The sequence below is a fragment of the Bombina bombina genome, chromosome 1, assembly GCF_027579735.1.
Source record: "Bombina bombina isolate aBomBom1 chromosome 1, aBomBom1.pri, whole genome shotgun sequence".
Lineage (NCBI taxonomy): Eukaryota > Metazoa > Chordata > Amphibia > Anura > Bombinatoridae > Bombina > Bombina bombina.
This window is the reverse complement of record NC_069499.1, coordinates 801,893,485-801,919,383: the sequence shown is the minus strand read 5'-3', so window position 1 is coordinate 801,919,383 and position 25,899 is coordinate 801,893,485. Positions and strand designations below refer to the sequence as shown.

Below are 25,899 nucleotides of genomic sequence, written 5' to 3'. Positions count from 1 at the left end.
AGGAGGATCTATATTTAGGTCTGTATTAAAGGATTCCACTTTCTGGGGATCCTTGCAGGAGAATGTTTTGCCTTGTCGGATAACTTGAAGGGAACATGGAATCCCCATCTGTAGGGAATATTATTGAAACTCTCGTCTTCTTTGTAGAGTTTGAAGTGCCAGGTGAGCATAGATCTGGATTTTATAGTTTTGAAAGGTGATTTGTGTGAGTCTTCTGGAGATTTGCATTATTTCTTCTTTTTGGTGATATTCTTTGAATTTTATAACATCCCTTGGGTTTGCTGTGCTTGGTGGCTTCGGACGTAATGCCTTGTGGGCTCTGTCAAAAGAGAGCACAGGTTTGAAGGGAGATCCTTTGATATTAGTGAAAAGATCTACCAAGTAGTGAGTTAGAGAGGAGGTTAGGATATCTTCTAGAATACCTCTTACTCTGAGGTTTTGTCTTCTTTCTCTATTTTCCAAGTCTTCTAACTTGTCATGGAGTTGCCTAATAGAGGCTTCTTGTCCTTTGATTAGTTGGTGTAATATAGAGATTTCTTTCTGGTTACTTTCTTGAATCTCTCCTAAATATTCTACTTTATTTCCAGTTTCATTGATATCTTTTCTTAGAGTAGAGTTTTCTTCTTTAATGCAGCTGCGTACCTGGCCTAGTAGGGCTGTAAGGTATTGTTTAGATGAAATTGATTCCGTCTGATCGGCTTCCTCCATTTCTGATGTGGGTGAAGGTGGATTTGAGTGGGAGTGTACAGGTGTATTCCCTGTGGGGGTTGCTTGTTCACAATACTGGACACAGTATTGTAGAGTTCATCTAGTACACACTGGTGAGAAGTGTGTATCATGGTTTTAGTTGCAGTGATGATCAATCTCTGAATAATATGAAGATGAATTTCACTATTTCATCTGTTTTTTTGTAGGTAAGGGGTATCATATCTGGTATGTTGTAGAATACCGGTAGAGGTTGCGTGAGCTTTGAGTTAAAAAAGCTATGCATAGTGAAGGCCAAGTGTTTTCTTGTCTCGGAAGCCGTGTGGGTAGGCCGCAATCCAGCGGTATGGAGTTTAGTCGCGGATCAGTCAATGGATCATGTAGTAACATGGTGACATATAAAAGCTGAAGTCTTATTCCAGCACTTAATTAAGCTTATACTGCTGCCTCTGAAAATATCCCAATCAACAGGACAAGTCTGTGAACTGTGAACCTGCGCTGAAATAATAGCGCATGGATGTTGTGCCTGTGAATTGACATCAGGAATCAACTTTATAGCTTGAGGACAGCTAACAGAAGCGGTGCTTAACTACTGAAGTGTGCAAAGTACTTTTTTTATGTCAGCAATACAGCTTGGTATCTATCTTGGACGTCCTGACAAGGATATACAGAGGTGTGATTGGCTCATTTTCTTTTGGATTCTCCTGGACCAATAGATACAGATTCAGGTACTAGGAACCAATTGAGTTTGCAGTGACGAGCTGGCCACCCCCACTGGGGGTTACGTCACACGCCGAGGAATCACGGATCAGTAAAGAGCCCCATCGCAACTATGCTTTGAAGGAGGAAAGATAAGTACTGTCTTATATTCATACAAATTTTGTATCGGTTTTTGACCTAGTGTGCAGCAGGTTCTGTTGCAGTCTTTCACCTACCGATACCTTCTGTGAATTACCACTATATGGTTTCCAATAGCCATTTTCTATATTCACAGTGGGAACTTGGACTGTTAAGTTGTTATTATGTTTATTTGCAGTATGTAATGCTGTTAGCCTGACATTTAGGATATATCTGTGTCTTGTATTTTGACATTGTGTACATTTCTTCACATATATTATCCTATAGCTTGTATCATCTTTAGTTTGCATACGTATGCATAGGGAATTAGATATTTTGTTAGCTTTATGTTACCTTTAGTTTTATTTTAAATTGTTAGATGTTGCTCCAACTACCGCAGCCCGGTGTAACAGACTAATCACTGACTGTGAAGTGGGAAAGTTAAATAAAGAAATTGGATTTTTTCAAAATAATATTTCATGTGCTTTTGTTTTCCCTTACTTTTTCGGGACATTCACATATGTCCTAATTATTTCTTTCTTATTTTGTTGTTTCATATTATTATTCAAGGGTAGCACCGAATATTTATATACAGCAATATTTTCTACTCTCTCTGATTTAAAACTTTTTTTGGATCATGTAGTAAGTGGATAGCTTCAATTTGCTGCTAAAAGTTAAAAACAGAGCTTGCATATGTATATGCGAGTCCGGATATTTCAACCGTGATCACATTAGTAGCTGCATCGCTTGTGTGGTAGGCCTAAACAGCGTTTTACCGTTAGTTGACGTTGTATGAAGTTTTCGACCTCCGATGCTGGTCGGCTTTATTTAGGCTTGCCTATTTAGTATTCTGGCAGTTGGCATTCCCATTTGGTCCTGCTCGGAGTTAGAATACAGGACAGGGCATCCGGAGCACACTGAAAGTGCGGCCATATTTTTCAGCAGCCGACTCCGCCCTTCCGTGAAGTGTCTTTTTATGTAGGATGCATATCCAGACACAGGCATTATCATTTGCTACTCCAGCTCTAGTATGGGAACACGAGTAGAAAATGATAATGCCCGAGTCCAGATATGCATCCTAAATAAAAAAGCTCTAGTATGGGAGTCCCGGCTTGTATTTTTAAAAGTTTGCATATAGTTTTATTTTTGGAATCATTTGAAATTAATGGTGCTGCTGACTTGAAGAAGAGTTGTGCAGCAGCAATTTTCCAGGTAGGAAATGTTTGTGCCTGGAAATTTTTGCCTGGCGTCTACAGTGTGGGCTGAGCATGGTGAGCCATGTGGAAAGGGAAGATTTTTACTATGATGCTGTGTTGTTGGTAAATAGTCCAAATATATTTTTTTTGTGAGGAAAGAGCTTACTGTAAACTGGCTACAGAATTAAAGCGATGCTGTTTGGGGGTAATATCTGTTTGTTGTTTTTTTTGTCTCTCCCTCTACCCCTCTCTCTATTCGTCCTCTCTCTCCCACCCTCTTTCCCCATATCGCTCTACCCCTCCTTCTCTCTTTCACCCACTCTCTCCCTCCCCATCTCTCTCCCTCCCTTTCTCTCTCCCCCTCCCTCTTCTTTCCTCTCTCCCTTCCTCCCTCTCTCCCATCCTCTTTACCCCTTATCTATCTTCCTCCCTCTCTCTCCCACTCTTTGCCCCATATCTCTCTCTCTCTCCCCCCCCCCCCCCTCTATCTCTCTTCCTCCCTCCCTCGTTTGTTTCATGGTGTATTGTGTTTTTATTTTGATACAAAATCAGGCAGTTGCATTTAGTGTTTTTTCTAATATAAAACATGGCATTCAGGTTTAATTAGTGTTGGCACTTTTAAATAAAGAAGTTGCTTTCGTGTTAGACTTTGAGCACTCGGCCACAAAAAGGTTCGCCATCACTGCTCTATCTGAATCCTGAAATAAAAAAATGTGGGTTTCATATCCCTTCAAATGTATTTTTCATATATTGCTCCCTGAGAATGAGGGTATAACCTGAGAATTTTATTTTTACAAAATACGTTTTTTAGTCAGTCACTCATGCAACTATGAAACACTTGATTATCAAAATCTTGCCTTTTATTCCTGATATTTCTATCTCCCTGGATGCTTCTACAAAAATTAAAAATATTCAGAAGCTTGACAAACGGGTGACACAGCCAATCACAAACCTACTGCCCATACTATGTCTTTCTAAGTGAGGGTGCGCTGCAATACTTCCTGTATGACAGCAGAACACATTTGCAGTTGTGCATGCACAGTTACAGGACTTTCTGCCACTGTAAGGATAGCAGTAGCAGGAGCATACCCAGAACTACATAGTGCAGGTGGTATATTTGCCAAACTTCTGAAAAAAATAATTTCAGGATTGGTGACCTGAACTGAAATATCAGGAATAAAAATTAGGATTTTGATAACACAGCATTTTAGAAAATACTTATTAATACAGATCACCTGAATTGCTGACATACTACGCTGTTATGCTAGATATTTGCTGAGTTTACCATCACTTTACGGTATAAATAAAAGTAATTATAAAATGTTCACCTCTTCCTTCCAGTTCAGCTCTGCTCCCTATATACTGTAGTTTATTGCCAACTACATTATACATACATGTTAGGGTTGCAGGTAGATGCTTAGAACATTGCTCCAATCCATAGTAGTAGGGTAGCTTTCATAAATTAAGGACACCATTAACAAAACTACTCTATAATGCTCAATTAATTAATATTAGCTTCACTTAAAAGGACATGAAACAAAAAAAACAAAAAAATTATTACATGCAGTGCATACACATTTTAAAAAAAAGTTTCCAAATTACTTCTATCATATTTGCTTCGTTCTCATACTATTCTTTGTTGAAGAAATATTTAGGTAGGTACCTTGCACGTCTGGAGCACTATGTGACGGGAAATATTGCTGCCATCTAGTGCTCTTGCTAATATATAATATTCTTGCAAAACGGCTGCCATATAGTACTGCAGACAAGTGCAAACTCTGAAGCATACATCTGTATTTTTCAACAAAGGATACCAAGAAAATTTGATAATAGAAGTATATTGGAAAGTTATTTGAAACAGTCTGCTCTATCCGAATTATGAAAGAAAAAATGTGTGGGGTTATGTTCCTTTAATACCTTGATATAAAGCACTGCGGTAAATAAAGGACGTACGAGTGACAGGCATAAAGGAAGCAATGCACACACGTGACTCTCTACAAAAATGGTAAAGTAGCATAAGAGTTAAAACTGCAAGAGCAGACAATATTATGAATATAAAAGCCAAGAAAAAAACCCCAATGGGAAATACTTTAAAAAGAAGAATTATAAGAAAAATATTTTGAAGAGTGACAAACATTTTTAATGAGAAAGCAACTAGAATGATGTCAAATGTCCAACATAAAAGCCAACCATGCAAATACATACAGAACTATCATAAAATAATCTTTATTTTTAATACATGCTTCTTGACATAAATATTTGCTTTCAAATAAAGTGATGAATACAAAGAGAATGAAGCAACAACTTGTCACTTGAGAAATGCAATCCTGTGTTTCATATTTCAGTCTTTTTACATCTGTGATAAAATGACACAGAAACAAACACCTGTCTTCCTCATGACTAAAATAAATATATTTTTGTTCATTTGAAAAAAGAAGACATTTTATGTGTAAATTTAGTGCAGTTAATGACTACGGACAACAATACCAAACAACTGATGAAAAAAAGTGTATGGGGCCGATTTACTAAGCAGCGTATGCTGCTTATTCTGCGCGAACCTTCCGGTTTGCCAGAACCAGGAGTTAAGAAGCAGCGGCCGCGAATGTGCAAGGGGCGGCATTTCTTTGGAAATGCTTGTTCAATGATAAATGCCGACAGTGTATGCTGTCAGCATTTATCAATGTCGGGCGGACATGATTCACTACAGCGAGTCAAGTCCGCCTGCCATGTAATAAATCGGCCCCTATGTCTGAATCATTTCAGCCCTATATGTGATCTGGAATTTAAAAAATAAAAAAAAAAACACAATGAATAAATCACAGAAATGTTTCACTGACAATACACTCATACAAAGTTCGATGTCGTTTTTTAAAGCTTTAAGATTTCCCGATTTTTTTTCCTGCTAAAAGCATAACAAAAAAAATCTGAGAAATGTTGTTATAAATACAGTTGCATATGGAGCAGGAAATTAAGGAATTCATGTTTCATCCTTTTAACATAACCGATAATCTGGAAATAAATCACTAACACAAACGTTGCATTTAAAGTCAGGCTGAATAGAATAGTAACAAGCAATGTTTGGTTTATACAATAGCCTTTGTTGATGAATTGCATTTCTGGACTTGTCACTTAGTTCTGGAAATCAGTATTTTTCTGTGAAAGTCTGGGATATCCTCTTTTGTTCCTGTGCAGTCAATTAGAAATAAAATGAGCAATTCAGCCTTATAAATTATTTCTGCCACTGTAAGGAAGCAGAACAGTGTTCCTTGTATCCTAGAAGAAATATCATTTATTCATGAGTTTACAGGAGTGTTGGATGTGTGAAGGGCCAGTGGTTGGAATTTCAGAGCTATCACTGTAAATTCACCACAGATAGAACCTACACAGCATCAGAAAGGCTCAGATACTATAGCAACCTATAAGTCATTTAAAGATGCACGAAGGCTGCAATATACTGACTGCTTATCTGTCTGAATTAAACATTGCAGTGGAAGACTGGGACTGCTGCCCAGTTCTAATGATAGAATAATGTTTTTCTGATAACTGCTAAAATGAGAGAAACAAGTGACTATGTGAAAAGTACACAGGATACATTCAACATGTTCTTGTTTGATGCTATAGGATTCTAGCTACTCTGTCCATGACCGACTGGATGCAGCTCACACAACATTAAACATGTTAGATATGTGTTCTTGAAGTTAAGAGGTAAAACTGTATCCCATGCTGTGCTGTAAACTCCACTCATTAGAGTCTAAAGTTAGAGACAAGCTGTGCTGTGTTCCAAATTATGTTCTCAGATCAACCAAAATAAAATGGGAGAGGCCTAAAGATAAATGCTGTTATATCAGTTAAAGGGACGTGAAACACAAACTTTTCAATCTATTTCTATTATCTAATTTGTTTTGTTGTCTTTATGTATCCTTAGTTGAAAAGTATACCTAGGTAGGCTCAGAAGCTGCTGATTGAAGGCTGCAGATATTGGTCTCTAGTCAATGGTTTTCAGCTAGCTCCAGATATTGCATTACTGCGTCTTCAACAAAGGATACCAAGAGAAGTAGGCAAATTAGATAATAGAAGTACGTTGGTAAGTTGTTTAAAATTGTATTATCTTTCTGAAATTATGAAAGAAAAACTTTGGAATTCATGTCCCTTTCAATGACCAGTAAACATTACCATGAACTGCATTTTGTAACAACCATTGCTGCACATAGTCTGCAAGAGGAGAGTAGGTTCAAAATTGTGCATTAAAAATATTTTTAGAGCCCCTGTGTGGCCCTTGATACATTGGGCCCTTAATATGTGCTGCAATGTTTGTAAAATATTGCAGTACATAACTGTCCGTAATGTCAACACAAATACAGACACTGTAACAAGTGCATAGTAACATTATATTCATTTAACAGAAGGCGACTTTTGAAAACTAGCGATGCAGCCAGTCAGTATACAAGATTCATTTGAGAGCTGTACCTATATAAAAGATGGAATTTGTGTTAACCCTTTTACACATCCTTAGCTAACTTCTAAACAAAGAATAAAACAAATGTTTTGTCACTATGTCAGTAATTAATTTCTAACCAAATGATAATAATAAAAAAATGCTTTGTCACTATATCAGTATCTGGAGTAGTACTGTCACCATCTCATTGACAGTATCATTAGACTGACTTGAGAGAATAATTATATGTGAATACCACACCTCTCTATGCAAACACACGCCAACAGTCCAAAAGTCCCTCCACAAATGGAACTACCAAAAGAACACTCCCAATATACCCTAAACAAAATGTTCATATTAAGTCAAACATGTTCTACAGTACATTTGTCTTCTATAATACATTGTATAACATTAAAGGGTAACGGTAACGTACACTTGTTTGAGTGCTACTAACACAGAGTTGCTGGCAATGCTCCTGCCCCTCACTGACACTGCTCCTCCTCTGGCACAGTATAAAAGTGCTATCAAAAGGACATCATCCAGTCTATAGGTATTTGTGAGGCACAGATGGTACAGTCACAGAGGTACAGCAGTGATGTTGAGATAAGTGGTCCCTTAACTGGCTGCTACCGTCCCTGAGTTACTGCCCCTACCATAGAGGCAAGCACATTTGGGCTTCAGTGGTAGGGATGGGGGATATTAAGAGGCATTCCCCTGTCTTTTGGGCTCCTGCTCTTCTTCTCTCTCTTGGTTCCAGTCCTTGAGACCTTCAGGGAGTGAGGTATCTTCCTCAAAGCTGCCAGTACCCTCCACAAACTCCTCATAAGTTGATTTCTCAAGAAAAGGGCGCGCACCTAGCAGCTCAATCATGTCCGATTTCTCTAACACTTCCTTTTCCAGAAGGCGTTTGGCAACCTGTTAACAGAAAATAGAATATGTGAATTTATTTATTTTCCTGTAATTCTCAAGTCTGAGCATTGGAAGTATACAATACACAAGCCTAACCTTGCCACATCTCTCTAAATTTGTCTCAGTTCAGATAAGATACCGCATAACAACGTACATTTGCTAAAACGACGAGCTTCATCTATTCCAACAACAGATCAGGATTGGCTCCTCTTAAAAAGGGCAAGTGGTGGAGGGAGTCTAAACGTTGAAAAACAGTTGCAGGAAACAAGGTTGTAATATATTCAGAATATGTTCAACCTCTGTTAGTATGATAATTTGTTGCAATATTGCACAAAAGTCTTCTAATTTTGAGTTGTTATATCCTTTTACTTCCAAATTGGACTGGATTACAAGTGGTGCGCTAATTTATCATGTGCCTGCAAACTGGCAAATTTGCCTATTTGCTGGAGCGTGCAATAAATAACCAGCCATTACAAGTGGCTGGTTATTGCTACCGCGAGCTCACGGTAGTGATTAGCGCTTGTAAAATTAACCATAGATCAGATCTCTAGTTAATTTTATAAATGTGCCCCAAATGCCCCCAAAATACAGTGTAGTGTATTTTATTAAAAAATAAAAATTGTAGCTTTTTTATTTTTTTATAAAATAATTGCACTAGGCAGTATTTTAGAGGTAAAGTTGGCGGGAGTGGGGTGTTAGAAAAAAAAACAGCACTGAAAAGTTTCTTTACATTGCGGTTTATGTGAACTGTGAGGGCAATGTTTTCCAGCTCTCGTTTGCATTGCTGTCAACTTGTAATACACATTAGCAGCTGATTCTGTTCACAATATAAATACATATTACCCACTGAGTGTGGTGGCAATACAGAAGCATATAAGTCTAGAACATTTTCCTAATTTTCCTCACCTTTTCCACCTGCTCTCTGTATTGCGTCAACAGTTCCAAAGTCTTCTCGTAGGCTGAACTAATTAGTTTTCTGGCCTCCTCGTCAATAAGTTTGGCGGTAGCTTCACTATATGGTTTTTCTGTCACCATCTCCCCCTGACGGGGGAGGTCAAAAGACACCTGGCCCAGCTTCTCACACATCCCAAACTGCACTATCTACATGACAAACGACAGAATGAATTATGTGCTAGGAGAGCAACAAGTTAGTAAGCAACATATTACAAATATTTACCTTTGTACAAACACCGATTGTAGCATTAAAGGAGCATATATTTTCCTAACATCAACATATTTACTTTGTCTGAAGCTATATTTATTTCCTTATACACTATGGATGCCTCACCTGTGCATATGCACTTTGAGTGACCTTCTTTAGGTCATCTTGGGCTCCGGTGGTAATGCGACCAAAGAAAAGTTGCTCTGACACACGACCTCCAAGCATCATACACATGCGGTCAAACAACTGTTCCTGAGTATATAGGTACTGCTCTTTTGGGAGGTACTGAGCATACCCTAGACCCTTTCCCCGAGGAATTATAGACACCTGAAATTAGAAAAAAAATTTTTTTTACGACAACTGATCCTGGGCAGAGTCACTTATCTGTCAAAAAAAAATAGAAAATTTTGTTTAGCTATTTCTAGGATTAAAATATACAGGAAAATATTAGTTATTAGAGCTTCCAAAAAAAACAAGACAATGCTTTGCAAAAAGCTTTGACGGTTGTAATAACCTTCAGAAGTGGATCAGCATGTTCCAAGAACCACCCAACTACAGCATGTCCAGCTTCATGATAAGCCACCGTTTTCTTTTCAGCTGGCTGCAAGACCTGAGTCTTCTTTTCTAGTCCTGAAAGAAATAATAGAATTTACAAAAAGAAAGGTGACAAATGTCATCTCACACTATATAGACAATGTTGGAGTTAACATGCACATCTGCTATAAAAACAAATTACAGTATTACAATAAAGTGTCTGTAGTTATCGCTGCATGTGTACATTTGAGTGCATTTCCCTACAATAAAAATGTATTATTTGTGAGTCCCCCATGTTTCTAACCTCCAATGACTCTCTCAATAGCCTGCTCAAAGTGCTTCTCCACAACGTATTCATTCAGATGTCGAGCAGCAATTAATGCAGCCTCATTGCACACATTGGCAATATCAGCACCTATTAAAGCAGCATCAGAGATAAATATTAGCCATACTGGATATATTTTTAGCCATATAAATACATTTTTTTTTTTTTTAATCGGGTCCATTTACCAATACGCATTCATTTAACATTCAACCAAATAAACCTCTTCCTCCATAAATGGCTGGTGCATCCACTCACCTGTAAACCCAGGAGTCAAAGCTGCCAGCTTTCTAGACAAGGCATCCTTATTAAGACTCTCCAGCATCTTCAAGGGACGTAGATGCACTTTAAAAATGGAAGCTCTACCTTTTATATCAGGGGGACCTAGTAATGAGGAAAAAAAATATGTTTGTAAGATGAGATGTTCAAGGATAAAAAAAAACAAAAAAAAAACTCCTGCAGTAATGATTAGGCACATCACCTATGTAAATCTGACGATCAAAACGACCAGGTCTCAACAGAGCTGGGTCTAAGATATCTTGTCGATTTGTCCCAGCCAGAACCACAACATTTGTACTGGAATTAAAACCTAAAGAAGGGAAACGGAAAGGATTACTTTAATTTTACATCAGATACAACAGCAGAAGAAGCTAGAAAGTGATTATCTATAAAAAGCAGTAGGATGATGCAGAACTATCAGAATAAAGATTAACTACTATGTTAAGTTCTTCAATAGTATGATGACCACAGATGTAAGCTTGCAGGTCCTAAAAACCAAAATCCAACAGTGCAAAACAAACAGGTCTAGGATTCTCAGAGTGAAGGTTTACCCATTACTGCAATCCTAAATTCCCTTATAGACCTGCATCTATGATAAAAAATATATATTTATGAAACTAGAGTGATGCATTGAGTTTAATTTTTTTTTATTGTTTTTATTTGAGTACTACAATATAGGGAGTCAATAAAATGTTACCTTGTTTCTGCAGCTTCTATCCTAATTTTTGAAATAAGCTAAATCTAAAGCGATATGGTAATCAAAAGTAAAATAGTCTACTTTGTTAGAATGCTGTTATTGCACTAATGCTTCTTGATATGTAGGTGTGTTTAACCCCATAAAAGGGGAGTGGAGAGCAAACTTTTGCGCGTAAGCGTAAAAGGGGGGGATTTATCGCAGGTGTTTGCGTGTGTTGGGCTTACTGCTAATATTACGAGTTGAAAGTAATCGCGATCGCTTGAGCAAAATTGCAATTTACGCTAGATTGATTACCTCGTCCTCAGACATCTTGTTAACTGTTTTGCGAAACTAAAAAGTGTCACAAAACATATAAAAAATACATTACAATGTGCAGTTACACTCATAATAACAAATACAGAAATAATTATGAAAAAATATTGCACACAAAAGTTATAAGGGCTAAAAGATATGAGGTCTCAGGCAGGCAAATGGCTTTAACAGAGATACATACATAAATATATATATATATATGCATTGGAATCCTTTGTAGTTAAGTAGATGAAAAAATTAAACCATTTATTTATGCAATATTCATATTTAATAAAGGTTTTAACAGTATTTACTGTAAATATTTCACATTGCAATGTACTGTACATAGCATAATATGTTCTAAGTATTTCTAAATTGATATTTATATATATATATATATATATATATATATAAAACCAAAAAACAGATATTTATAGAAATATTTATTTATGAATAAATAGAAAATATTCTGCTATGTGAAGAAAACTTGACTGTGAAATATTTATATTTTCATGTAGGGTTAGCGTACATGAGAATATGCAATCAGGTTTGAGTAGGGTGTTTTTTCCCTCCATTGACTTCTATGGGGGAATACGTGAACGCGAATGTGATATTCTAACTTCAGCTTTTTGCACTCGTCGGGTTAGTGCAAGAGTGAAAACAGTTTACTTTCAACTCATAAACAAGTGCAACCCTAACAGGACATGGTTGCCCAATCATGTTCTGCTTAGAAACAGCAACTTTGCTATTAAACCTCTTTGTGTGAGTTTAATATAAATAGTTTGCAAGGAAAATAAACTAAATACTCTATAACAAATTAAGAGCATTTTATTACTGCATTACAGTGTTTTAATTTGAAATATTCATAAATGAAACATGCACATTTTAAAAGACAACATAATGCAGTCCTCAAAGTCAAATAATGCGAAACTTAAAATGTCCCTTTGAATAACAGAAAATAAAGTGGCTTTGAAATATGAAGTTTATTGCCAGAGGAAAAGCAATACTCATTTAAATTATTCACAAGTTCACAGAGCAGCACATTAAAACCTTTCTTCTGTGACGAGAGTTAAAAAACTCAAAACAATTGTCCAGAAGTGTTTTTTTATTGCTGCATCCACCCCATGAAGGGGATTGCTGTGTTGTGGAAGCAAACAGCGTGAGATATTGTAGGTCTAATTTGCATATCTTCCCAAGAGTTCCCTCTTGCATTGGTAACAGAGTACGTCTGGGGAAAAGCAAACAGGGATACTTAACTAGATTTGCTAATTTTCTATAAAATAATTCTATGTCTCTTACTTTTAATGAAATGGAGGATTTTAATCTCATGCTTTTATCTCCACTATAACTCAAATGAGTGTGTATACACACACACTGTTCACCCCAGGACCTTTTTAGCGGATGCACCGCCCGGTTGTTTTTAAATGACCACCTGGCTAAAATTTTAGCCAATATTAAAGGGACATTAAACCCAATTTTTTTCTTTCATGATTCAGATAGATAATACCATTTTAAACAACTTTCTAATTTACTTCTATTGTCTAATTTGCTTCATTCACTTGATATTCTTTCCTGAAAAGCATATCTATTTAGGCTCAGTAGCTTCTGATTGGTGGTTGCACATAGATGCCTCATGTGATTGGCTCACCAATGTGCATTGCTATTTATTTAATAAAGGATATCTAAAGATTGCAGCAAATTAGATAATAGAAGTAAATTGGAATGTTGTTTAAAATTGTATTCTCTATCTGAATCATGAATGGAAAATTTGGGGTTTAGTGGCCCTTTAAGCTAAAATGAATCAGTATTTTTATTGCACAAATTATAATTAAATACATTTAATGTTAAATTATGCAATTAATTTGTGCTTTAGATAGCTAAAAATATTATATAAAAAAACTTCTGCTTAAACCCAAAGGCTTAGTGCCATACACAAATCTCTAACCATCCATCTCCACCAATAGCTGATTTAAAGTATTCTCCTGCTCGCTTTGTCCTCCAAAGTTCCCTCGTCCTCTTTTCCTGCCAACTGCATCAATCTCATCTATGAAGAGGATGCAAGGAGCATTTTTCCGTGCCATTGCAAACATATCCCTAACCTGCAGGGGATAGAAAGAAATACTTGAGAGTTTGCTAAACTTTTCACACAACAAACTATCACCTAGATTACAAGATTTGCGCTATAGAGGGTGCAAAATGAACGCAACAAAAGTTGCGTTATTTCACCCTCCATAGCGCTGCCATTACAAGTTTTTTAAAAGCTGCCTTGTGCGTGCGATATGGTGGTGATGAGCTCCATTCCACACAAAATCCAAGGGCTGCTTTGACGTGCTTGTGCACGCTTTTCCCATAGACAAATCACACCGTAACGCAAACCCATTGATGTCTATGGGGGAAAAAAAAGTTACGTTTAAACCCAACACCCTAACATAAACCCCACGTCTAAACACCCCTAATCAGCCACCCCCAACACCTAAATAAGGTTATTAACCCCTAATCTGCCGCCCCCTACAGCGCCGCCATCTAAAAAAATTATTAACCCCTAAACATCTGGCCTCCCACATCACCTCCACTAAATAAACCTATTAACCCTTAAACCCCCAGCCCCCCATTGCAAAAAACTAAATTAAACTATTAACACCAAAACCTAAGAACCCCCCTAACTTTATATTAAAATTACAATATCCCTATCTTAAAATAAATAAAAACTTACCTGTGAAATTAAAAAAAAAAAAAAACAAGTTTAAACTATATATTAAACCAACATTACTATTATACTAAAATTAAAATAACTACAAATTAAATAAATTACACATTAAAAAACCTATAGAAAAAATGTGTAACAGTCACTGGCACTACGTAAAGTATAAGAACTGGTAGGAAGAGGAACCAAAATTATGGAACTAGCGCTACCCCTTGTTTTGAGACAGTAAATACTAACAAGAAAGGGAGAAGAAAAAGGGGCTATTAGCACTCAAACCTACCAAAAGAGGTAGAACAAAACTAAATTCTATTGTGCAAGGTTAAAAAAACAGAGATTACTCTGAATTCCACATTAAATACCTATTCCCTTTAAAAAAAACGTATGTCACTCCCCTGGCTGATAACAGGAAGCGTCAGCTTCAGGTGACAGGAGTGACAGTGACGGTCGATTGTACAACAGAAGTAAATAACAAGTGGGGTTACCTAAAAGGATTTTATAATTGTTGGCATTCTGTAGTTGTCGTTTAGACTCTTCTAGGTACATACCATTAGGCCAAATTATTATGTTGCCCCCTTTATCACTTTTCTTTATCTGGACATCATTAAACTGTTTTAAATCCTGTAAAGCATGTTTTATGTTATACCTCTTTTGGTAGGTTTGAGTGCTAATAGCCCCTTTTTCTTCTCCCTTTCTTGTTAACATTAAAAAAACCTAACACTACTAAAAAATATATAAATGTACAATTACAAAAAATAAAAAAATACTAAAATTAAAAAAAAATAAAACGAAATTATCCGAAATAAAAACAATTACATTTAAATGCCCTTTTCAGGGCGAGGAAAAAGAGCTGAATGCCCATACAAATGCCCTTTTCAAGGCAATGGGTAGCTTAGGTTTTTGTTAGAGTTAGGTTTTTTATTTTTGGGGGTTGGTTGGGCGGTGGATCTTTATATTTTTTTTACAGGGAAAAGAGCCGATTTATTTAGGGTAATGCCCTACAAAAGGCCCTTTTAAGGGCTATTGGTAGTTTATTGTAGGCTAGGGTTTTTGTTTTTTATTGGGGGGGGGGTTATTTTTATAGGGCTATTAGATAAGGTGTAATTGTTTTTATTTTGGATAAATTTATTTTTCGTAATTTAGTGTTTTTAATTTTTTTTAATTTAGTATTTTTTGTTTTTTGTAATTTAGTATTTTTTATTTTTTGTAATTGTAGATTTAATTTTTTTTAGTAGTGTTTTTTTAATGCGTAATGTAGTTTATTTCATTTTAGTATAATAGTAATGTTAGTTTAATATATAGTTTAAACTTAGTTTTTTTAATTTCACAGGTAAGTTTATCTATTTTAAGATAGGGATATTGTAATTTTAATTTAAAGTTTAGGGGTTAATAGTTTAATTTAGTTTTTGCGATGTGGGGGGCTGGCGGTTTAGGGGTTAATGCGTTTATTTAGTGGTGGCGATGTCGGGAGCGGCAGATTAGGGGTTAATAAATTTAATTTTGTATTTGCTATGCGGGAGGGCCTCGGTTTAGGGGTTAATAGGTAGTTTATGAGTGTTAGTGTACTTTGTAACATTTTCGTTATGAGTTTTGTTTGCACAAAACTCATAACTACAGGTCTCAGATAGCGCAACGGATCGTGTCGGTTTAGGCTGGAACGCAAGGCTTTTTAGCCTCACCACACAACCTGTAATAACAGCGCTATGGAAATCCCACACAAACACGTAATTTTTTTTTAGTGTGGGACTGACTATGCATTACAGGCTAAAATGCTTGCAGTACAGCTATACCGACAAGACTCGTAATGGCTGCGTTCCTGTTTTTACACTGAAATGGACATTTTTTCAGCGTTAAAACCGGAACGCAAAACATGTAATCTAGGTGACTGAAAAATAGCTTTCCTTCTCTATATCTTACAGGCTTACCCTTGCAGGTCCTACTCCAACAAACATCTCTAGGAATTCAGAACCATTTACAGTAATAAATGGCACATTGGCTTCTCCTGCTGTAGCTTTTGCAAGGAGGGTCTTACCAGTACCTGGAGGACCTGTAAGCACAGCTCCCTGAAAATATAAAAGCGATTAAATTTTTTTAAATTAATTCAGCTTTATTTAAGAACAAGAAATACAAGAATGCAATGTCAACAAGAATGCACTAATATCTCCTCATACAATTTAACACAGGTAAACAATTATAAGGTGATAAGATGACATTGTGACATAACAAAACACAAACAAAAGAACAAGAAAAGAATAACTTTGTCAGAGTATGCCATGCTAATTTCGCCCAAATAATTCGGTATATAACTAAAGTTGTTAGAGTCATAGTGTGTTGATTGTCCAGGGTCTAAACTGTCCTTGGTTGGTGTATTTGAGTTATAAATGTGTCCCCCATTTTTATGTAAATGTCCCCTTTTTATTTTTGGATTATGCATATTCTTAGAAATCCAAAGTATGATGGAATTGATTATACCATTGGACCAGCGTGGGGGAACTTTTGGTTTTCCAGTTTTTGGCTAGAAGTTTCTTCATAAAGTTACTGGATATGAACAACAATTTATTTTTATGTGTTGGCAATTTGTTAGGGATGTTGTTGAACAGCCACAGTTCAGGTGTCACTGGAAGAATAACATCCAGCATTGTGAATGTTGCCTTCGCCATAGCTTCCATTTGGGCCGAATTATTGGGCATACCCACTATATATGTGCCATGGTACTCAGAGATAGTCCACACAAGATAAAAGTGATCATTTAATTAGGATATTTGAAAAATCAAACAGAGATCACACAAAACTCAAGCTTCTTTATCATCCCACAGATTATAACTTAATTGTGTATTACCAACATCTTGCTTATGCTGATACTCAACCCCACAACCTGATTCTGGTAACACATTATTGCACCTCCAGTTCTTACCCTGGGAATTTTGGCACCAAGCTCCTGATACTGTTTGGGATTCTTAAGAAAGTTCACAAACTCCATGATCTCTAGTTTTGCCTCTTCACATCCGGCCACATCTCTAAATTTCACATCAATGTTCCCCTTCATCATCTTGGCAGTTGTTTCACCCACTCCAAAAAGTCCTCCTCTGCCTCCCCTTCCTGGACCCATGGGACCCCTCCTCAGGCTGAATAGTAAGAATCCTACTAGCAGAAGTGTCGGTATGAGACTCATAAGGAACGATCTGTAGAGAGATGTGAATGGTAGAAAAATATACCTTATGTACTTTTACTGGTTCTTCTTTAATGCAGTCTTCATTATTATGCACAATTATTGCACATTTATAGCTGTATATTGCCTTTTGAGTTAGACTTATACTAAACACATTCATAATAGACACATGCATATAATCTGAATGTGTTAGCTGTTGTGTGAACAATAACAAAGTTACCTTTGGTTTCCAACATATGTTTAGCTCAAACTGCATATATACTGTATATATATATATATATATATATATATATATATATATATATATATATATATATATATATAGTTTAAAACAGAAGTTTAACTGTTTAAAATGATAGATAATCCCTTTATTTACCATTCCCCAGTTTTGCATAACCAACACTGTTATAGAAATATACTTTTTACCTCTGTAATTACGTTGTATCTAAGCTTCTGCTGACTGCCTCCTTAGCTCAGATCTTTTGACAGACTTGCATTTCAGGCAATTAGTGCTGACTCTTAAATAACTTCAAGTGCATGAGCACAATGTTATCTATATTGAACACACGAACTAACACCCTCTAGCTGTAAAAAACGGTCAAATGCATTCAAATAAGAGGCAGCCTTCAAGGTCTTAGAAATTAGCATATGAGCCTACATAGATTAAGCTTTCAACTAAGAATACCAAGAGAACAAAGCAAATTTTATGATAAAAGTAAATTAGAAAGTTGTTTAAAATTACATGCCCTATCTGAATCATGCAAGTTTAATTTGGACTTTACTATCCCTTTAAAATTCCTTTATTTTCAAAGATATTTTGGAGCTGCACTTCTACCAGAAACAGAGACAGAGCCCAGATGCACCTTAACATATCTGCAAGTCTTCTATTGCTAAAAACTCACCCATCACTCTCTGCGGAGTATATAACAGACACACGCTGGGCAGGCTCTATTCCCAGCTCCTGTTGTGCAGTCTCCAGGTTCCTTTCAAAACTGTCTACACTGCCAATGTTAAACCACACATATTTCTGTGGACAAAAAAAAAAAGAACAGTTACAATAAGAGTTACAATTCAAGAGCATATATATATAGCACAAAATAAGACAAGGGCCCTGCTTGCAAGTGGCTCACAATCCAAAGTTGTAGGTTGGAACTTATATTTTTTTTCTGGCAGCCTCATAGAGAAGTTCTGGGTAATATTTTAAATAAAATGTATAGCATTTATGGGAAGACTTATTTTTTAAGACAGAATTGCTAAGAAAAAAAAAAAGAAAAAAATGAATAACTCTTGCAGATGAAAGAGGGAATGTTAACACATTTCACAGACTAGCTTTTGCCTGATCATCTGCAAAATGATGTGCTGGTAATCCAACTGCACCAAACAAAAAGCACTTGAAAGAGAGGGAGCAGTTTATTAAAAATACACCTCAGATTTTTATGATGCAGTGTATAAAAATTGAAAATTTATGTCCGATTTGTTGGGATCTGCTAAAGTGCTGACATAATGATGTTCAGAATAACATTTAAGTAAATATGAAATTTGCATAGCACTGAAAGAAGTTACCCCTGTTATTGCCCTTATGGACAGTTACACAAAATACATCTCACACCTCGGAGCTGGATCCTGCTGCAGGTATCACTCTTACAAACTGCTTATTGACAACTTCCAGACGGTCCACCTACAATAAGACGGGATATAAATTATGGTAACCACAATACTTCAGGTGCAAGACAGCTACTCATCCTATTATCAGAGAGAGTTATATACAGATCATACCTTGGCTTTGATTGCAAAAACAATGTAAGAAGCTGACAAGATTTCACAATACTCACCATGCCTCGTGCCAAGTACAGGTGTATAAACTCTTTCCAGTTGATTTCTTTTCCTGGGTCTCGCAAAGAGAACATGATAAATCCAGCAGCAATTCCAGCAGCCATAATAATAAGGTAGCGGAAATCTTTATCATCCCATGGGAAGTCTCCCTGTAGGTTAGTGCGTACAAAATTAGTGTCAGTATCTCTAGCAACTTTGTGTATATATAGATGTGTTTAGCACATAAAGCATAATGATAGATGCAGGCCTAGACTACTATACTAATCTAGGATGAGAACACATTTAAATGATTACTCTTGATCCCGATCACACTTGTCTATCATATTCCTCTCTATAACAGACTATTCAAAGTATACATCCTACAGTATATACACAATGATTAGTACAGCAACTCAGGAGTGCAGTACATGTGAAGAAAGGGTCCTGCCAAGTCCCCCCAATTCCAATGGCAGATATATATTTGTCCACAGCACTGTATCTTTCAAAATATTTTATTCTCTGTACATAACAGGTATACAAACAGCTGTTTGTATACCTGTTATGTACAGAGAATAAAATATTTTGAAAGATACAGTGCTGTGGACAAATATATATCTACCAAAGTATACATCCTATGATACAATGTCAGCAATTGGTCTAAAGCTATATTTCAGCAATGAAATTGTGCTGCAATGTTTTGGGAAGGAACAGTACACTGATCAAGTGTTTATCACCTGATAAGATGCAGTTCCTCCTGTGTGTAATGACTGTTACCTGCCAGTGAATACCAAAGCTACGTATTGCCTAATATATCATCAACGATCGTCATCCGTACAACGTATTTACGGCAGATGACGACCATGTGGGGGAATGCTTACTGAATTATAAACCTTTATGTTGTTGCATTCTTCTGTAAAAAATTCGTTAGAGACACAAAATCTAAATAAATTTATGCAGTAGAATAAAATTAAACCATGGTGGCAGCGATGTAAAATTATTGCCTGAGCTCAAGTTTGCAACCTGCAGCAATCTTGTGTGAGGTTGCTTTTTATTTGGCCACAGAACCTATAGGTTTGTGTTATTTTCTTTTTTGTTGTGGTTTTACTCTTTTAAATTTTTCTCGACATTAGAACATTCCATGCCGTCCTAACTGCGTCTGGCTTGGAACGTCCTAGCCGTTTGGCTGTACTGAAGTCAACTGCGCTTACAGATTGATATTGTGGCATGGAGGGCATGCCTTGCATCATAGGGACGCCCCCCTGACCCGATCCCTTCATTGAAATATCGCAATCGTATGCAAGATTGTGTGATTTAAATTTGTTTACATCGGAACGTTGTTAGGATGTAGACAATTTAGACCCAACACAAAAGGGTTAATAATGCTTTGCATAAGGCAGTCGTGTCCGTATGTAAGTCCGTATCTCCTAGGAGAAATCCCTCGGTTTTTTTTTCTAACAGGTAAATACACTACAGATTAAGAAGCAAATGGTGTATAACAAGGCTTATGTATTTACATTGAATACTTGAAAGTAGAGGAGCACGGATGAATATAAAATCCACACAGGTTTATTCATGAGCATCAGATAAAAATATTGCATAGATAACATTGCATAAAATCAACGGTCGGGAGACTCAGACATACTGATATGGCTGCCTTATGCAAAGCATTGTTAATAGAGAACAAAAAAAACAAACAAAAGTATAATTTGTAATTCTACAAAAAACACAATTATTAAAAATAAGCTGAGAGATAAAATGTAAGCCTAAAATCAAAGCATAGAGTACCTTTACTTGGTTGAACAGTTTAATTGTATGTTTCTGCCTTATTTTGTCCCCTAACTTCTCACATAATAACTATTAAATTATACTTCATCAACGTCCCTTAGACGAGGGCTCAACAAAATTTGTTCAAAATCTAGGAGCCAGAAACTTTTGGTCACACCTATGACATACTTACGTATAACACAAACACACACATATTGTATAATATTCCAGTAAAAGTTGGTTTTGTATTTCACGGTTGTAAAACCTAGAAAAGATCTTTCTGCATCAAGCTAAGTTTTAGGTGCCGCTGGTGGTGGCCAGCAAGGGGGCACCCAAAGATGTCTTGGGGACTTAGGGCCAAACCTGGCACCTGGATTTGTCGAGCCCTGCCTTAGACTGCAAAAACAAGTCTTGGAAACTCCATCTAATAGCCCCTCAGCTTTCAGAGAAAACAGGAATACTCAGCAAAGAGGAACTGCATATCTTGAAGGAATTGGCGTAGATTTTTGAAAATCAGATTTTTATTTGTGCATATGCATAATGTATCCTCTTATAATTGTGGTGGCAAAAAAATAAACGTTTCTCTGTCTGGTTTTTATTTTTTAGATCTATATTCCAAATACCTCCCATTATATGTCAAACAAGCCATTTCAAGTATGTTTTATGTGATACCTTCTGTAGTCTTCTCCACCACAAAGTCTCATCTTTCTTGCTATCTTTTTTCTTGTTACTCCCATTGTTTCCTTGTGAGCCAGAATCCTTAGTTTTTTCTTAAAGAGAGGAAATAGATTTTAAAATAGAGAGAAAATGGATTTGAAAATATAGATCATTCTGCAGAACTCTGTATAGTATGATTGTAAATGTTCCGCAGGGTCACACAGCTGCTGGTTAAAGTAAATGTAAAGTTGAATGAATGAATGAGTGCCCGGTTTTTAAAAATACAATTAAAAACAGGGGCACTTTCATTTATTAAACTTTAAAATAAAAAATGAAAAACGCTGCAATTTAAATACTTACCTTTTTCTTTAGCAAACCCGGACCAGCAATCCTCTGCCCACAGCTCCTCTGTACTTACCTCAGCAATGACGAAACCGGCTTCCTCAAATCATGGCTTCCCCCCCAGAGAGTCCAGCTCTTGAGGCCACGCAACGATTGGAGGAAGCCGGTTTCATCATTGAGGTGCTAACAGCATGAGAAGCGGGTGGAAGATCACCAGTCTGATTTTACTAAAGAAAATGAGAGTATTTTAAAAAAAAAAAAAAAGTTGCAGTGTTAAGTTTAATGAATGAAAGTGCCCCTGTTTTTAATAGTATTTTTAAAAAACGTGTACTTATTCATTCAACTTTACATTCACTTTAATTTGACAGTAAATAACCCACAATGCACTGTGAAGAAACTACATTTTTTAAACACAATGAAAGTTTACCATTTTCTCCAGGAAGGTTCCCTTGTTTTGAATCCTTTGTATTCTTCTGGAAAAAGTTCTCAAACCCTGAAAATAATCAAATGCATGTAAAGCATTACCTACCATACCAGCATTTAAGAAAAATATGGCATTTTGTTTGGAAAATAAATCTAGGCATAAAACAAAAAAATATAAAAATAAAGTGCCATGTGTACTTAAGAGACAACCTTACATGTTTGGGACGAAGAGGAAATACACAGTGAATAACTCACAAACATTGGATCCCTAAATAAAATTAAAGGGACAGTCTACTACAAAATTGTTATTGTTCAAAAAGATAGATAACACCTTTACTACCCATTCCCCAGCTTTGCACAACCAACATTGTTATATTAATATACTTTATGACGTTCAAACCTCTAAATTTCTGCCTGTTTCTAAGCCACTACAAACAGCCTCTTATCTCATGCATTTATATTAGCTTTCACATAGACACTGCAAATTCATGTGCCATAGATAACATTGTGCTCACTCCAGTGAAGTTGTGCAGGACCCAGCACTAATTGGCTAAAATGCAAGTCTGTAAATAGCCCTGAGATAAGGGAGCTGTCTGCAAAGGCTAATATACAAGCTAGTCACAGAGGTAAAAAGTATATTAATATAACAGTGTTGGTTGAGCAAAACTGGGGAATGGGTAATAAAGGGATTATCTGTATTTAAAAAAAAATGGAGTAGCCTGTCCCTTTAAAGGGATACTAAAACCAAATTATTTTTTTATTAATAATTCAGATAGAGCATGCATTTTTAAGCAACTTTCTAATTTACTCCTATTTTCAAAAGTTCTTAGTTCTCTTGCTATCTTTATTTAAAAAGGAGGAATGTAAAGCTTAGGAGCCAGCCCATTTTTGGTTCAGAACCTGGGTTATGTTTTCTTATTGGTTGGCTGAATGTAGTCATCAATAAGCAAGCGCTATCCAGAGTGCTGAACCTAAAATGGGCCGGCTCCTAAGCTTTAACATTCTGCTTTTTAAATAAAGATAGTAAGAGAACAACTAAAAATTAATAATAGGAGTAAATTAGAATATTGCTTCAAATTGAATGTACTATCTGAATCATGAAAGAAAAAAAATTGGGCTTAGTATCCCTTTAAGGAAGCCATGGCTCCCATGATTTTCCAAGCTCTGGTTTAAATCAAAGTACAAATTCTCTGACAAATTCAATTTTGAGTAGGGAAGGGCCAATCACAAGGAAACACAGAAGAAAGATCTGGCATTTGTTTTAAAACGTTTTTGTAAAGTCATGTACAATTCAGTGTTGCTTTCTTTAAGGCCTGCATTTCCCAAGTTCTTTTATTTATATTTTGAACATACTTCCTTTTAAAATTCTAATTAAAGTGAATGTAAATTTAGATGATAAAGTACCCGGTTTTTAAAAATCCGATTAAAAACAGGGGCACTTTAATTCATTAAAATTTACATTTCACTAGTGTTATGAAAATACTTAACTTTTAATCTTGACAGTCGCTGCATCGCTTCCCCCGCCCGTCGCAAAGCCTCTTCCTGGGTCTAAAATGAGGAATTCGGCTTCCTCCAATCACGGCGTTGAATCAGACACTAATTCCCCCAGGGGGGGGAGCCGTGATTGGAGGATGACCGATCCGTCATTTATGATGTATGAAGAAGCTTGCGACGACCTGGGGAATCGCTGGAGCGGTTGTCAAGATTAAAAGGTATTTTCACAACACAAGTGAAATGTAAATTTTTATGAAATTAAAGTGCCCGTTTTTAATCTGATTTTTTAAAACCAGGCACTTTATCATCTAAATTTACATTCACTTAAAAGGAAAAGAGTATCTCTCATACCATCACTTCAGATATATGGAAGGTCAGAGTTCAAGAGTTTCTATCTTGGAGACACCCAGGCAGCAAAATCTACAAATTGTTCTGCTTCAGCTCAGTCAAATATCAGATTCGCTCTAAGATTTATTAAATTACTCAAGCAAAGTTATAGATAATCTACTAGTTAAAGGGACAGCAAACATTTTGAGACTGTAAAATGAAATGCTTAAATATGCAAAGTAAAACAACTTTCCAAAATACTTCATTTATATTGCTCCCTTCTCCTGTAATTTAAGTGAAAGTACATGGAAGACCTCACAAGCCTAACCTCATCAAGTCTCCTTGATTTGCATTTTGTTAATTTATTTTTTGCTGTAGTCAACCAATGAAGATTTTAAGACAATTACAGTTGCAAGCCCTGTCATCTATAGACTCAAGTCCAGATTGGCTCATACAGATAAGAAAAGTTGTGCGAGTTTGGCCATTGAAAAACAATTGCAAAAAACAAGGTGTTAATCTGTTCTAATAAAATCCAGACTATGCTGATATGTTAATCTATTGGAAAAGCGCAGACAATGTTGTAATTATGTGGTGTTTAAAGGGACAAGAAAGTCAAAATTAAACTTGCATGATTTGGATAGCTAGAGCATGTAATTTTATGACACTTTTAAATTCACTTCTCTTTTCAAAAGTGTTTTGTTTTTTTGGTATCTCTTGTTGAAAAAGAATACGCACATATCCTACACTAGTGGGAGCTGCTGCTAATTGGTGCCTGCACATATTTGTCTTTTGTGATTGGCTGACTAGATGTGTTCATCTTGCTGCCAGTAGTGCAATGTTGTTCCTTTAGCAAAGGATAACAAGAGAACAAAGTAAATTTGATAATGGAAGTAAATTGGAAAGTTGTTTAAAATTGTATGTTCTAATCAAATCATGAAAGGGGTTTCCTGTCCCTTAAATGTCTCTTTAGAAGAATTAAATTGCTACAAAATGTGTTACTTCTTGTCTGTTAGCAAAGGGGTTATTCCATGGTCTAAGTACTGAGAAATACTACAGTATACACACAGCTAAAGCCACTTTAACTGACAACACAAGTCCAAACAACCTTCTATTAAACAATGAATGCTGCTATTGCGCAAAATTACTTAGAATGCTTGCATGAACCATTATTATACTTAAAAAATTTGTGAAACAGTCAAATTGAGAAATAGAGAACTACAAACCTTTGGGTGGTTTATCACACAATAAAGATAATGATGGCAGTAGTCTCCATGGAGCACTGTGGTGTCTAACAAAATTCTGCTTCACAAACTGTAAAACAAAAAGAAGATGATTTTGAAGCCACGCAGAAAGCTGATCAGCCAATTAAATAATTGATTAGGTGTAAGGGAATGGTTATGTATATGATTATATATGTTAACAAATATAAAAAGTTTATAGTAACATTGACTCCATCGTTACTCGGAATCGTCAAAGTTTTAACCCTATAACTGTTGTATTTATTTATTTTTTCATTTTGGTCATACGACATATTGCAGCCAATGGGATAAATATTTGTACTGCTTTATTGTGGCTATGCTTAAAAGGAACAAGAAACAAATGGAATTGCAATTTGTTTGCATCATCCCACTGCATCGTGCAGCCAGGACTAGATCTCAGCAAGAGCCTGGTGTGAATGAGTGCATGGGATGTTGTGTATTGCTTCACACCTCTCTCAGCGCTGCTCGGTTTGCCAGTCCACCAAACAGCAAACACCGGGGTCCCCTGACTGCCCCAGCCAACAACAGACGCCCAAGCCCGGTACTCATCTCTCTCTCTCTGTAATGAACTGAAGCAAAGTCAC

At 36.2% G+C, this 25,899-nt stretch overlaps 1 protein-coding gene across 1 annotated transcript; it reads right to left on the bottom strand.

Annotated features, from left to right (window-relative positions):
• Positions 1 to 4,855: 4,855 nt before the first annotated feature.
• LOC128645994 (AFG3-like protein 1) lies at positions 4,856 to 25,899 on the bottom strand. The gene is made up of 17 exons (XM_053699371.1): positions 25,766 to 25,899; positions 25,280 to 25,367; positions 22,240 to 22,305; positions 21,486 to 21,583; positions 19,070 to 19,219; positions 18,847 to 18,915; positions 18,140 to 18,264; positions 16,983 to 17,250; positions 15,994 to 16,131; positions 13,313 to 13,466; positions 10,582 to 10,689; positions 10,359 to 10,484; positions 10,083 to 10,193; positions 9,759 to 9,874; positions 9,371 to 9,571; positions 8,989 to 9,183; positions 4,856 to 8,088 (listed from the first exon to the last, which is right to left on the bottom strand). Exons 1-17 carry the CDS (start codon positions 25,862 to 25,864, stop codon positions 7,873 to 7,875), a joined length of 2,328 nt encoding a protein of 775 aa, XP_053555346.1. The 5' UTR covers positions 25,865 to 25,899; the 3' UTR covers positions 4,856 to 7,872.

Excerpts from the sequence above, each read along its gene's own strand:
- LOC128645994 (XM_053699371.1), bottom strand. The coding sequence starts at position 25,864 with ATGAGTACCGGGCTTGGGCGTCTGTTGTTGGCTGGGGCAGTCAGGGGA. Across the intron at positions 18,916-19,069 it reads TGTACTTGGCACGAGGCATG|GTGGACCGTCTGGAAGTTGT; the intron begins GTGAGTATTGTG and ends GTCTTATTGTAG. Across the intron at positions 18,265-18,846 it reads CAGCAGGATCCAGCTCCGAG|AAATATGTGTGGTTTAACAT; the intron begins GTGTGAGATGTA and ends TTTTGTCCACAG.